General features: G+C 43.5%; 1 protein-coding gene across 1 annotated transcript; it reads right to left on the bottom strand.

Moving 5' to 3' along the window:
• Positions 1–6,463: 6,463 nt before the first annotated feature.
• UPK1B (uroplakin 1B) lies at positions 6,464–11,714 on the bottom strand. The gene is made up of 7 exons (XM_009866433.1): positions 11,634–11,714; positions 10,920–11,120; positions 9,328–9,402; positions 8,459–8,581; positions 7,979–8,158; positions 7,133–7,216; positions 6,464–6,514 (listed from the first exon to the last, which is right to left on the bottom strand). The coding sequence occupies exons 1-7, from the start codon at positions 11,700–11,702 to the stop codon at positions 6,464–6,466; spliced, it is 783 nt and encodes a 260-aa protein (XP_009864735.1). The 5' UTR covers positions 11,703–11,714.
• Between the last annotated feature and the right edge of the window lie 241 nt (positions 11,715–11,955).

The following is an 11,955-nucleotide window of genomic DNA, read 5'->3' as shown; positions in this document are numbered from 1 at the left end:
CAGACTTGTGCCCTAGTGATGTTTTGAAACATTTTTTTTTCCTGGATTTGGTTTATGAATGTAGTGCAAATGCATTTGTCTTACTCTGACATGGAATTTGAATGCTGCTTCTGTTGTGTGAGTGGCCAAGGCACTAAGTTGTCTTTGTCTGGGTTTTGACTCTGGAGATAAAGGTAAGAGTCTGATCACACAGTTTTCTGATTGGAGGTTATGAAGGCCGCAGCAGCTCTGCAGCTCTTAAAATGAAGTGAGGGCTTGGAGACTTCTCTAGAGTTGCCTTTATCTGAAATGCTTTAAAAGTTCCAAGGGTAAAATTCACCTTTTTTCTTACAATTTTTAATTCTTCCAGGCTGAAGTTTCAGTGATGCACAACTACGTCCTCCCATTTAGCAGATCTCCTGCCGAATTCTGCTTTGCCTGTAATAATATAGAGCCACGCAGAGCAGAGTATGGAAATACTTCGAGATCCAAATGCTTGCAGAGGGGAAGCCAAGCTGGAACAAGAGAAGTTATTAGGAAGCCTTTGGTGCATTTTGTATGCACTTTGGTTGATTTGTAAAAGACAAGCAAGAACTTAAACAAATTATGAATTAAGTTTCTGGATTCTTGCAGTGCCCTCATTGATCCAATCTCTCAGCTGTAGCATGGAAGTGAATATTGTTAGTACCTGCCTGTATCTTGCCCTGGGGAGAAAAAAAAAAAAAAGAAAAAAAAGTAAGGAAGAGTCATTCTTACGGTTGTAGCCTTAGCCTCAGTAGGCATACCTGCAGTTTAGTGTGCTCTCTGTTCTCCCTAGCAGACGGATGAATCATTAAGTTAAATGAAATACATTGTTTTCCTACTCAGCAGCTGAATTCAGGGCTTGGCTCTCTTTTCTACTTACTTCATGACTTCAATTTTCCTTTAGGAAGATGCCTAAGTTGTGCTTCTTTCTTACCACGGCAACTGGCACACAAAGCGGGAGAGAAAACCGACTCTGTTGACCTCTGCAATTGTTGTTAGTCATAGCCAGTTACTAGTGCTGTGCAAGAAACAATGTATGTTTATTCTTTGCGCCACAGAGTCTAGCAATGCCTTGGCCATATGACAAGAGGAGAATCTCAAACTGCCCACCAGCATTCCCGTAGATATGAAAATCACGCAAAAGGCACACTGCAGACCTAGCCATGCTCCACTCAGCACTGTGCACTCAATCAGGGTGCTTAAACACGTGGAAGTGCTTGAACACAAGTTTAGCCAATTCCTTTTGCCTGCTTTCCCATCGCTACGAGTTTGAAAGTCTGACTCATGACAAATGTGTATGTAGGTTGTATTGGAAGCATCGGCTATAACCTCTTAGATACTTTCAGCTAAGCCAAAAAACAGAATTAAGGAAGTTCCCAAACTGGGTATTAACTGGGAAGCCACCTAAGCCAGCTCCAAAGAGCACTTGACACCAGTGTCTCACGCAGCCCGGCGGCTGTGGGACACAGGACACATCTAGCTGGTATCCCACTGGATGGAGCTAAAGGTCAACTGGTGGCAAAGGGAAGGCAGGCAGTGCATGGAAGGAAATTTAGCCTGGTGGAAGAGACTTAGGCCAAACTGGCAAAAGGTATCAACAGCAGCAAAAAGAACAGAATCATAATGGTCAAGATGAAGAAAGGCAGTGAGATCCCTGAGTTCATTTTCCATCTGAGGAGCATATACTTTTCAAAGAACATGTCTCACCACCGAGGAAAAGGATGAACAGATTCAGAGTCAAGGATTAGAAATTGGAGGGTTTAGAAATGAATGGAAGCTGCAAAGCTCAGACCTGGCCAAATCCTGATGCCCCTAAAAGTTAGGTAGAACATGAGTGTTAAAACAAGAATGTTTGGTTTGGCAATAAAAATAGTAGGTTGGTTTCGTTTTGTTTGTTGGTTTTGTTTTTTCCTCATGTGTTATTTGCAAACTGCAGTGTGATATGAACTACATTTTGGCAACTTAGAAAATTCCTAGGAATTATGAAATACACTTTGGGTCCAGATACCTCTCAAAACTGGACCTGTTTTCTCTCATAGCACATCTGCTACAGTGAGCACAAATCTCTCTTTCATTTAAATCCCTTATCTGAAAGACCAGGAAATATTCAAATTCAGTGAGAGGAAATGATTACAAAGAAAACTTAGTAGCTGCTAAGAATGAACCACAAGGAACAGGAACATGGGAATGACCAGAGCTGGAAAAAGAAGACTCTCACACATGAAGTTTATTAAACAGGGAAAGTTTCCAGATAAGTAAAGCCCAAAAATGAAAAAGAAAAAAACCCACAAACACCCAGCCATAAGATAGAGTTGAATCAATCTGAAAAACGTTAGGTAACTGTTTCAGTACCAGCCACGGTACTCTGCTAAAGGCGAGTGTTGCCTCAGAAAAAAAGAGAGGGAAGGTTTTCAGTCCTGCACTCAGTAACAACCCTGAGTACCCAGAGCAGCCCACTGCCCACCACTTTGCTCTCTTGCAGAGTTTATCTCAACTAGTGAGTGTGCAAGAGCTGCAGATGACCTTGCCTGTGCTGGAATTTCACCTCGTGTGCAAGCTAACACAGTCAGAAGCACCCTCACAAGGATAAACCCTCAGCAATCATCCTCAACTCCTCACGCAGCCAGCAGGATCTCCTAAAGATAGATGCCTGAGATTACAGGGAGAGTTCTTGCAGGAGGTTCCCAGCATACCATGCGTTGCAGAGGCTTTCCCCAGTTGCCAAAGAGGGCAGGGCTGTCAAAGGGTGGGAGAAGGAGGCTCCATTTATGAGCTAGTTTTAGGTCATACTTGGTCCCAATAAACATTTGCTTGGCACAAGTCCCTGCTGTACGGAATGTGGAAAAACTAAGATGCCAGGGCAGTGAACAGGATGGGGAGTAAATATTCTGAGTTAGAGGATACTGAGTGCCACCGACAGCCTGGTTGATGGTTTTTGCAGGGAGGTGGGTAGCCAGAGGCAATCGAGGCACATAGTGGGCATTGTATGGGCACTATATGTTGTATATAAACCAGCAAGGTAAGGAGAAACGAGGCCTGAGAGAATCTGTGCAAAGAGCTCTCATGCAGAAGAAGAAGTGAGGGCAAAGAAGGAAGGGTTAGAAAAGCCTGCTGGAAAAATGAGGACAAGGCACAAATTATACCACAAAAGCAGCCCCACATCACCCCATTGCCTGAAGGAACAGAGACCTTCAGTACTGCCAGCCACAAACATTCAACAGCGTGAAAGACATCATGTTACGTTTTTGTGTTTACAGGAGGGGAGCGGCTGAGGATTTGGAATTCTTGTTGCCTTGGAGGTCACGTTGCTCTGTCAAGTATGAACAGAGGATGTTTCTCACCAAGGCTTTGTTTTCTCAGAGCTGGGAATATTACAACAGATTAATAATCTAAAAGTGCAGTTGGCAACACCATGGGAGAATTGAAACATGCTTTTTTTTTTGCCAGGAGAGAGCCGTGAAAATTCACACCTGCAGAGAATAAATACACAGAACAAACCTGCAAACAAACCATGCAGCTTTCACCCGGAGATCTTTTTTCTTCACCCTGTTATAGTCCAGCAGTTTTCATGGACGTGTATATATTGCTCTGAAGACAACATACATCCATACCTTCAGGCAGCAATCCAGACAGCTGACAATGACCAGGATTTCTTTACAAGGCTCAGTCAACATATAAACCAGTTCACCACCATTCCTGTCATGGACTCCATCCCTTTCTCTCCCTCCCCTGGCATCCCAGGTAGGGAACTTGCAGAGACTGGAATCAGCTTCAGAAGCTGAAAAACCAGAAAAATGTGTGTAGAGTTTTTCATGAGCCTGCTCAATGTCATTCTACCATGAGCCTAGTCTTCTTCTTCCTTAGTTCAGGCAGATAAAACCAGGTTTTTCTGGTTGCATTGTGGTATGCTTGTCACTTCCATGTAGAGCCGCCATTGCCTGGATTACTTGTTCATCACAGCTTTTATTTTAAAAAAACATAAATCATAAGATGCAACACAAGAGAATGGCTTAAGAAGCAGAAAGCAAATTTGAAGAACCCAGACATAAGCTGCTGTTTATGCAATAGGTCAATGGTATCATTTGCAACTGGTTGGAGCAGTTAATACTGCAATAGTTTATTCAAAGTAGTCTCAATTCCTCTTCTCCTGCAAAATCTTGCAGCGTTTTCTCTGTATCGAGCACAGTGGTATACTCACACCACCCTTAGGTGTAGCAGGAAGGAAGACACCTTTGGGTCTGAAGCAAAAGACTGGAAGAGGAAAATAACATTTGAAATTACCCTCTTCTGTGGTCCTGAAGTTTTTTCCAGGTCATGTCTCCAGCCACACCCATATGTAGAAGTCTTGCTTGTCTTTAAAAAGTCCTGTAGCCAGCTGTTTCACCCAGCTGTTTCAGAAATAACTCGAGAAAGAGATCCTTATGCAGGAGTGCAGCTATCCTCGAAGGCTGCCATGACTGAGGAGTTATTGGAGGGGTTTGGGCAAGCAAGGGCAGTGGCTGTGTGCTTGTACTGTCCTTATTTCCTCGTTTCTCTCCTCTCTGCTGTTGCAGTTGGCAGGGATTTACAGGTCATAGCAAGTAGCAGAGAACCTGGTCTTTGCTTTTGCTGCCTAACTTAGGCAGACATTGTTTCTCTTTGGATTTCTTTAGATTTAGGTATTGCTGTAGCTTTCTGCAATATACACACAAAAAATCCCTCATAGCACCAAACTCCCACCCGCCTTTCAAAAACAAACCTGGACAACTGACATACACAGTCCACATCATGGTTTATCCATGCCTCAAGTCTCAAATAAAGTGCTAAAGATTAATTTCCTAACGGAAATTGCTGAGAGTCCAAGGTCTCCAAGACAGTCACCACTTCACTGAACCACTGGAGTGGCTGATCTGTGGGGATTTTCCTTTCCGAAGACACACACATTCAGAAAAACCCTTCTGTTGCAGGAACTTGTTTCTTCCTCAAGTTATTTGCCCCCATAGCTTCTTCATTCTCTCCCCCTTCACTCTAGGAACTATTCAGCTACAGAATTTCTGTAGCACCGTGCTTCATGGTGCTTTGCACTCTGATCCTCAGAATCCTCAGAACTGGGTTACGGGAATTTAAAGCTTGTCTTTGTACTGCCCTAGATGTCCTAGATACAGGCCTTTATTGATTCCCCTTCCCCAAAACACAATCTTGAACAAGAAAAAAAATTTCATTTCCACTTCTTTTTAATTAGTATTTTGGTGAACATACAAAAACAAAGACAGCTGGCAAGTGTCAGGACCTGAACCAGTACACCTTAGGAAGAGGCTTCACTTTAAAATGCTCTATACAGGAGCATATGTCACACGATACATGTAACTACAGAAGTAGTCACTAAGAAAGACACCAGATTAGCCTGGGCCAAAGTAAATAGCCTCTGCTGAATTGAGTAAGAACAGTGACCAATGATGCAAGGGCTGGATTTGGTTCAGTTACAGTCTTGGTTGTATTTTTCACAAGGGTTAGTCATTGCCATTATTTGCCTTTTGTCCTATGTGATGTAGGGATGTGGAAGGGGAAGTATACAGGGGATGTGACCATATACATGCAGGTAGGTGAAGCAACAAGCATGGTAATCTAGATGCGTGGGAGAGTCACTTTCGCAAAGCCAACTACAGCATGGGACCCCTCATATTCTGCAAAAATTCTAGCCCATAAATGTGTGAAATCTTGTGTGAAGTACATAACAGCTTTCTGAAGGAGTTGCTTGTTAGCAAGTGGAGCTTTTCCTGGACTGGCACTTCTGAAGGTAGGATTACATGCAGTAGTTTCATCAGTGACAGGAGGTAGGCTTGAATATAGGCAGCATATTGCTGAGGAGTGAGCTAGCCTTTTATTGGGCTTGACTAGCAACAGGCTTTTTATCCCTGATGTGTCTGTGCTGCTGACACACTCGAACTCTTAGAGAATCTGCCTTATTCTAAGGCAAGGGGTGACAGAGTCCAGGAACAGAAGTTTAAAGACAAAATATATTAGAGGGGTCTGCAGTCTTCTCCCTCGTCTTTACTGCTCACAGGAGGTTGCAGTTCTGTTCACATAGCTCTTGCCAGAGCCATTAGCATTATGATTTACACTCAAACTAGTTTTAAAGATTTTTCTGGAGCAAGCGCATATGAACATTTTCCTTTCTGATGTCATCACAGAACAAATCAGATGACTTCTTATCTTATGCTGCAAGGTTTTCTTGTGAGTAAAAGAAGGATTTTGCCTCAGTCAGGAGGCATTAAAGCTGCAGAACAAGGGCAAAAGAAGGACAAGAAGATTCTTTCCTGGAGCCATCATCTCTCTGTCAAGTTCTTGGAGTGGCAAAAGTATAAATGGGAGAGGTAGTAGGAAAACTTCAAATCCTCTGTGGCACAGGGAGAATGGAGCAGGAGATGAAAAAATGCAGTTTCACACTGTGCTTCAGGGAAGCGCTGAGGACGTTGGGCTTTCAGTATTCAATTCTGCTCCAGTAGAACATGGTACCAAGGAGGACAAAGAACTGAAACGACAAGACCACTAAGTTTCTCTGCTTCTCATTTCCTTCTCCCCACCTCTCCCACAGATCTATTTAGTCCCTATTTAGAGAGGAAAAGAAATTATTGACAAGCAAAGCCCATTCAGGCAAAGGAATTTTAAAGCTTCTTATCTGCACAGAAGCTTCATAGTAAAGAAAGAAGCTATATGCAGCCATAATTATTTAACTGGATCACTCAGCTCACTGGGGGTTATCTGTCACATGAACCCTGAGTACTTGAAACACTCATACAAAGTCTTCAAGCTAGAAATGGAATTATCTGTCATGATTACTGTTTAGATGATCCAATGCCCTTCACAAACAAGTATTTGCAAGCTGTGTTTGCTGTGTTTTTATTGCTGAGACGACAGCAGGCGACAGCTGAAAGGCCATCTACCTCCTCACCTGTGGAAGCCAGAATGGAGGGGAACTTTTAAATGTAGCTCTGTTAGTGGAACAAGCTACAGACAGATTGGTGACAAATGAGTGGGTATAATCTGTAGACATTTTAAATGCGTGAGTCCTCTTACCCAGCTCCACCCAACTGGGTGTGGATTAGCAAGAAACGAGAGAAGGAAATAAAGGCAAGTATTCAGTACTCACAGTCCAGCAAAGGATGGCAAAACCAAACCAGGCAACGCCCCAGGCATGTGTGTTCATTGGCCCAGAAATAGCATCATAACAACCCTGTAAAACAACCATGCATCAATTAACACCAGCTTTGAGCTTGTACCATAAGGCAACAAGTTTGTCCACCTCTGAGAGAAACGGATGTGGGATGTTCCTCTCCTTTTGCAATTTGGGTAGTTGACAGGGTCTCAGGAAGACAAGCCAGAGCCATGCCCCTTATGGAGAGCTTGCAGATAGCTTGCGTATTTCTAGCCCCAAAGACAAAGTAGACCCATCTCAGATATTTCAAGGACAACTTGCTGTGCCATCCACTTGTCAGGTATACATATATAACCGAACACAGCCAACACAGAGTTGGCCTCCAGAATTGAGAAGCTGCAGGTAAATTTGAAGAATGAAATCTAGAAATGCTTGCTAGTGCAGAAGTTGATGCTTGTTTGAATAGGACAAGTTGGTCTACTGAAAAGTTCTACCTTGAGTAGGAGAACTGCTGACCTGCTCCCTCACACTGTACGCACTCATCTTTGGGCTAAGTTTGATTTAGTCACTATCTGTCTACATGTTGGAGATGTCACTTCTTACTGCTATCATTGGGGCAGTTTTCTTAATAATTGTCTCTCCACCAGGAAAGCCTTTATTACAACCTATCCTGTGTTCAGCAACATGGCCAGGAGCCTAGAGGCATTGCTTCTCCTCCAGAAAGCTTTTGAACACCTGTCACCTACAGTGGAGAAGGAAGGCTACCCGCTGTTTCCTTTCTTTCCAGAAAGGGGCTTTTGACCAATGTATGTTATCTGGAAAAAGTGGAGAGGATCTTACGTTGCTCTTATAGTAGCCGGGGACTCCAAGCTTGCAGCCGTCAAGGTTGACGGGAGAGCCCTGGGCATTCATGACACAGCAGTTGTGCGGCCAAGGGAAGTCAGCGTCGCTGTGTGTGTCACGGAAGGCAGACGTGTACTCCTGCCAGTCGGTGGGACCCCGGACCCCGCAGCACTGTTTCTGTGGGGCGAGAGAAGAGAAAGATCTTTATGGGCCCAGGTCACAGCCCTGCACCCAGCTAGACCCTGCAGATAGCTGGTTAGGCATTAACCATAGATTTATGGGAGAGATTTTTGAAGTGCCTGCCTTTGACAGTCTGCCATCTGATAAACGAGCAAAAACGGGGAGTGTGGCAGGATTTTCTGTAAGGTTCAGGTCAGATGCCATCCTCTTTATTACTAAGCAGCCCCAAGGAGGACTCGAAATTCCAGAGCTGCAGAGCATTTAGTAATTACTGAGAGTTTTCAATGTTATTATTACCTGAAGCATGAGTTTATCCCACGTCTTTGTGACCCCTTCCGTCATCCATTTTTCATTGTTATTGCCTGTGTCTGACTTCTGATATCTCTCCAGCATTTGCTTCAGGAAGAGATTTGGAGTGAGCTACAGAGGAAAAAGGAGCAAAAAAAACAAAACAGAAGAATGCAGAAATTATGTAAATAAGTGGCCATGTAAAGCAAATACAGGGTTATTTGGGGTGGGTTTGTTTGCTTGTTTCAGTGTGCTGTTGGAGAACAGGAATGCTGTGTCTCCCCCAGTTTTACACACAGGATAGCAAAGAGCAGGATCTGAGGAGCAGCTGCAACAAAGACTTAGATCTCGAGCATGACTCTTAAGCAGGCTCAGCCAGATGTCAGATCACAAGATATGTGCAGAAGCTATGGGTTACATTTGAAATGTTGTTTGGAACTAAAGCACCACAAGTAATTTGCCTCCCAAACAATATCTCCATTAACCCACTTAATCTTTCCCTCACTAGTAACACTACATGGGACAGTACTAAAGATTTGTCTTCTGCACAAATGATAGATTAATCAGTCTGTAGCTGGAAGACTGAACACTGTATTGATGATTCAGCTATAATTTCCTTTACTACAAGGTCACAAACATTTAAAAATATTCAAAAAAACAAAACTACATACAAAGCATGAAATTTTTTCCTTGATTGGAATAATGATGTTGGAGACTTTCCTTGTGGGGTATTATTCTAATGCAGCAGTAATCCTTTGAGTTTGACACTATACCACCACACGGGGCCATATATTACACTGAACAGGACCACCACGTGCCCTAGAACTCCAATGTTTCCCACTGTGGTTGCAAGAATAGGTGAGGAAAGAAATACTCACAAAGTCTCGTTGAGTTGCTGCCGTGATGCAAGAAGCCATTTCAAATGCATAAGTGATCAGCATCAGAATAATATACTGTGGGAAACAGCAAAGTTAGCTCTTGGAGGAACAGTTAAGCAGTTTTTTCAAGACGAAGCCTGAAACCCTGCTCAAGGCAAAGGAAACCAAGATATCCTAGTGTCCTCAGTCCTCTCCATGCTCCTGAACACTCATGTAGCCCTTCCCTGGGCTTGTTTCAGTTTGCAATCTGTTTTCCTGAAGGTGTATGACTGGAATTGTTCTCCACCTCACAGACAAGATTTCGTCAGAACCTCATGGTATTAATACCACCCTGCCTCGCCTCTATGGAAAATACTTTGCCTGATATGTCCTAGGGTAACATTTGCCCTTTTCTTTATTGCATCTCATTAGCAACTTATGCTTGTGCCATGTCTCCTCCTTCCACTTTCACTTGCCAGCTCTAAGCTTTTCAGCAAGAAGCCGTTCACTTCTAGCAGGAGAGCTTGTTCTTTGGTGCAGAAACAGAAGGTGCAACTTAGGGTGTCATTCAGATCCTCCTAATTTCGCATAGTCAGATTTCCTCAGCACTCCTACTTTGTGAGCCTGAGGATCACTTCTTGGAGTCTATTTCACTATTTCTTTTCCCTTCTCAGGAAAATCCCTTTAACCTTCCCCATATTCCCTTTGGAGTTATCATCTCTCTTTCTCCTCCCACATTTTATGTTCTTCTCAGATTCAAAGCATTTGTTTCCTTACCTCAGCTTCTGCCCTTTATACCTTATCTCCTATACCATAGCCTTGAGTTTCAGCCAAGACTCCAAAATTCAGAGTTAAGGGAATTCTCTTTCCCTCAGCTGTTTGCTGGCAAATTCCCTGGCACAAGAGTTCAGATCTCTAAGTGTCTCTTGTTTAAAATAGACACTCTGCCATCCCACATTAATACAAGAGAGACATGATTCCAGAGTTTGTGGCTCTACCCTTCATTAACACAAGCACAAATTAAGTTTTGCCACTGTCAACCTAAAGGACTGAGTAAGAAATTGTACAAGCATTTGTTCACATATTAACATTGTCCTTGGCTTATCCAGAGCTCTCTGTCCCCACCCCTGTAATTTCTGCCTGCTTGCTGATGTCTAATGTTCACAATTGCACCCATATTTGGTATACTAACACATACTAATGCCTTATACTGAAGTCATTAATTACCAGCTCCTAAACTGAATAGCATATGACAGCTGAAAGGCAGTAAGGGGTGGGAAGAAACAAGGATCTAAACCACATCACAGCTACATCTAATTGCACAAGTGCTTCCGCATTGCTTGATGGCAAGTTCAGGGTCAAGCCAGTCAGCTTAAACCTTCATTGTGGCTATCACCATTAATTTCCTCAACCTGGTTCAGGAGCTTCTCATGCATGTGTCCTCACAGGAGTCATCTTGTGGGACACCACTGCTATGATCAAGAAGAGGCTTTGGCTCCTTATCACAAATAACAGCCATCTTTGCTCAGTGGGTGAATATCAAGTTGAACAGAGAAACTAAGGTGGCTTTTTTTTTAAGTTTGGCACCAATAGGCAAACTTTGCCACACTTACCACCAGCAGCAAGGTCCTGTTGGACTTAATAATTCCAATGATACCAAGGATGGACAAAGCAAAGAGTGCAAAGCCAACAAAGATGCCAATCCAGGCAGCAGCGTAGATGTCATCATTTTCTGTGGCTTCCAGTAGAGGGTAGAGTCCATGGGGATCAGTCACAAAGAAGATGCACTCTGCTGTCAGGGCAATGCCACACATCTGAGAAGCACAAGTATGGGAAATCCATTAGATCAAGCTTCTCCAAAGACATAGCAGAGACAGGAAAAGATGGAAACTGCTTTTCTTTGATTTGATTCAACTTCCTGCCAAACAGGAGGTAGTCAGCTTCTCTTCTACAAACTCTCATATTATGTCTTCAAAAAAGAACTGCAGGCAAAATTCGTCCAGCCTAGACCTGAGAGATCAGGCCTAGGGCTTGAGACACTTCCCCATCATTATATGGAGGGAGGTGGCTGGAAAGATGGTCAGCATCAAGGTCTCTTCCCCAAGAAGTCATGTTGGTCTTGTGGATCAGCCCCTGCTGTCCTTTGCTGTCCCCTCCCCATCCAACTGATCAGCTAGCACAGCTCTCCTTCACCCCTCTGCTCATGCTTTACTGGTTTATTTATGTAGGGACTTCACACGCGAAGAGGGATTTAGTGGCTGGGAACTGCTGTTTTAAGTGTCATACTGGAAGTAAGTATCGACCCATACTTGTCCCACTTCACTTACCCCAATGATCACATTCCCAAAGACTAATAGACCCTGCAAGATGCGTATGCCATCATCACTTTTTGCCATCTTCAACTCCTCATGCAACCTAGGAAAAACCAAAGACATTCTTTAGTTAGACCATTACAACAGGCTTCACTCAGAAATAGAAATTATCCCTGAGGAGGATAGACAGAACCTGCTAGCCTGTCTGTACACCTCTCACTCTTTGCTTCATAGTAGTTTCAGAGGAGAAACTTCCCCACGTGTGAATCTGGCAACCCAAACTCTCCCTGATTCTTGTACTACAGAAGACTGGGACCATTCTGGGGGCAGCCAATGT

The sequence above is a fragment of the Apaloderma vittatum genome, unplaced genomic scaffold (genome assembly GCF_000703405.1).
Source record: "Apaloderma vittatum isolate BGI_N311 unplaced genomic scaffold, ASM70340v1 scaffold37353, whole genome shotgun sequence".
Classification (NCBI taxonomy): Eukaryota; Metazoa; Chordata; class Aves; order Trogoniformes; family Trogonidae; genus Apaloderma; species Apaloderma vittatum.
Note: the sequence above shows the minus strand (reverse complement) of the source record. Positions and strands in the feature narration are given on the sequence as shown.

What these genes read in the sequence shown, in the direction of transcription:
- UPK1B (XM_009866433.1), bottom strand. Translation starts at nt 11,702, where the DNA reads ATGGCAAAAAGTGATGATGGCATACGCATCTTGCAGGGTCTATTAGTC. An exon ending in ACAGGACCTTGCTGCTGGTG is followed by an intron (nt 9,403 to 10,919) that starts GTAAGTGTGGCA and finishes TGTTTCCCACAG; the next exon opens with TATATTATTCTGATGCTGAT. An exon ending in CCGGCTACTATAAGAGCAAC is followed by an intron (nt 7,217 to 7,978) that starts GTAAGATCCTCT and finishes GTTGTTTTACAG; the next exon opens with GGTTGTTATGATGCTATTTC.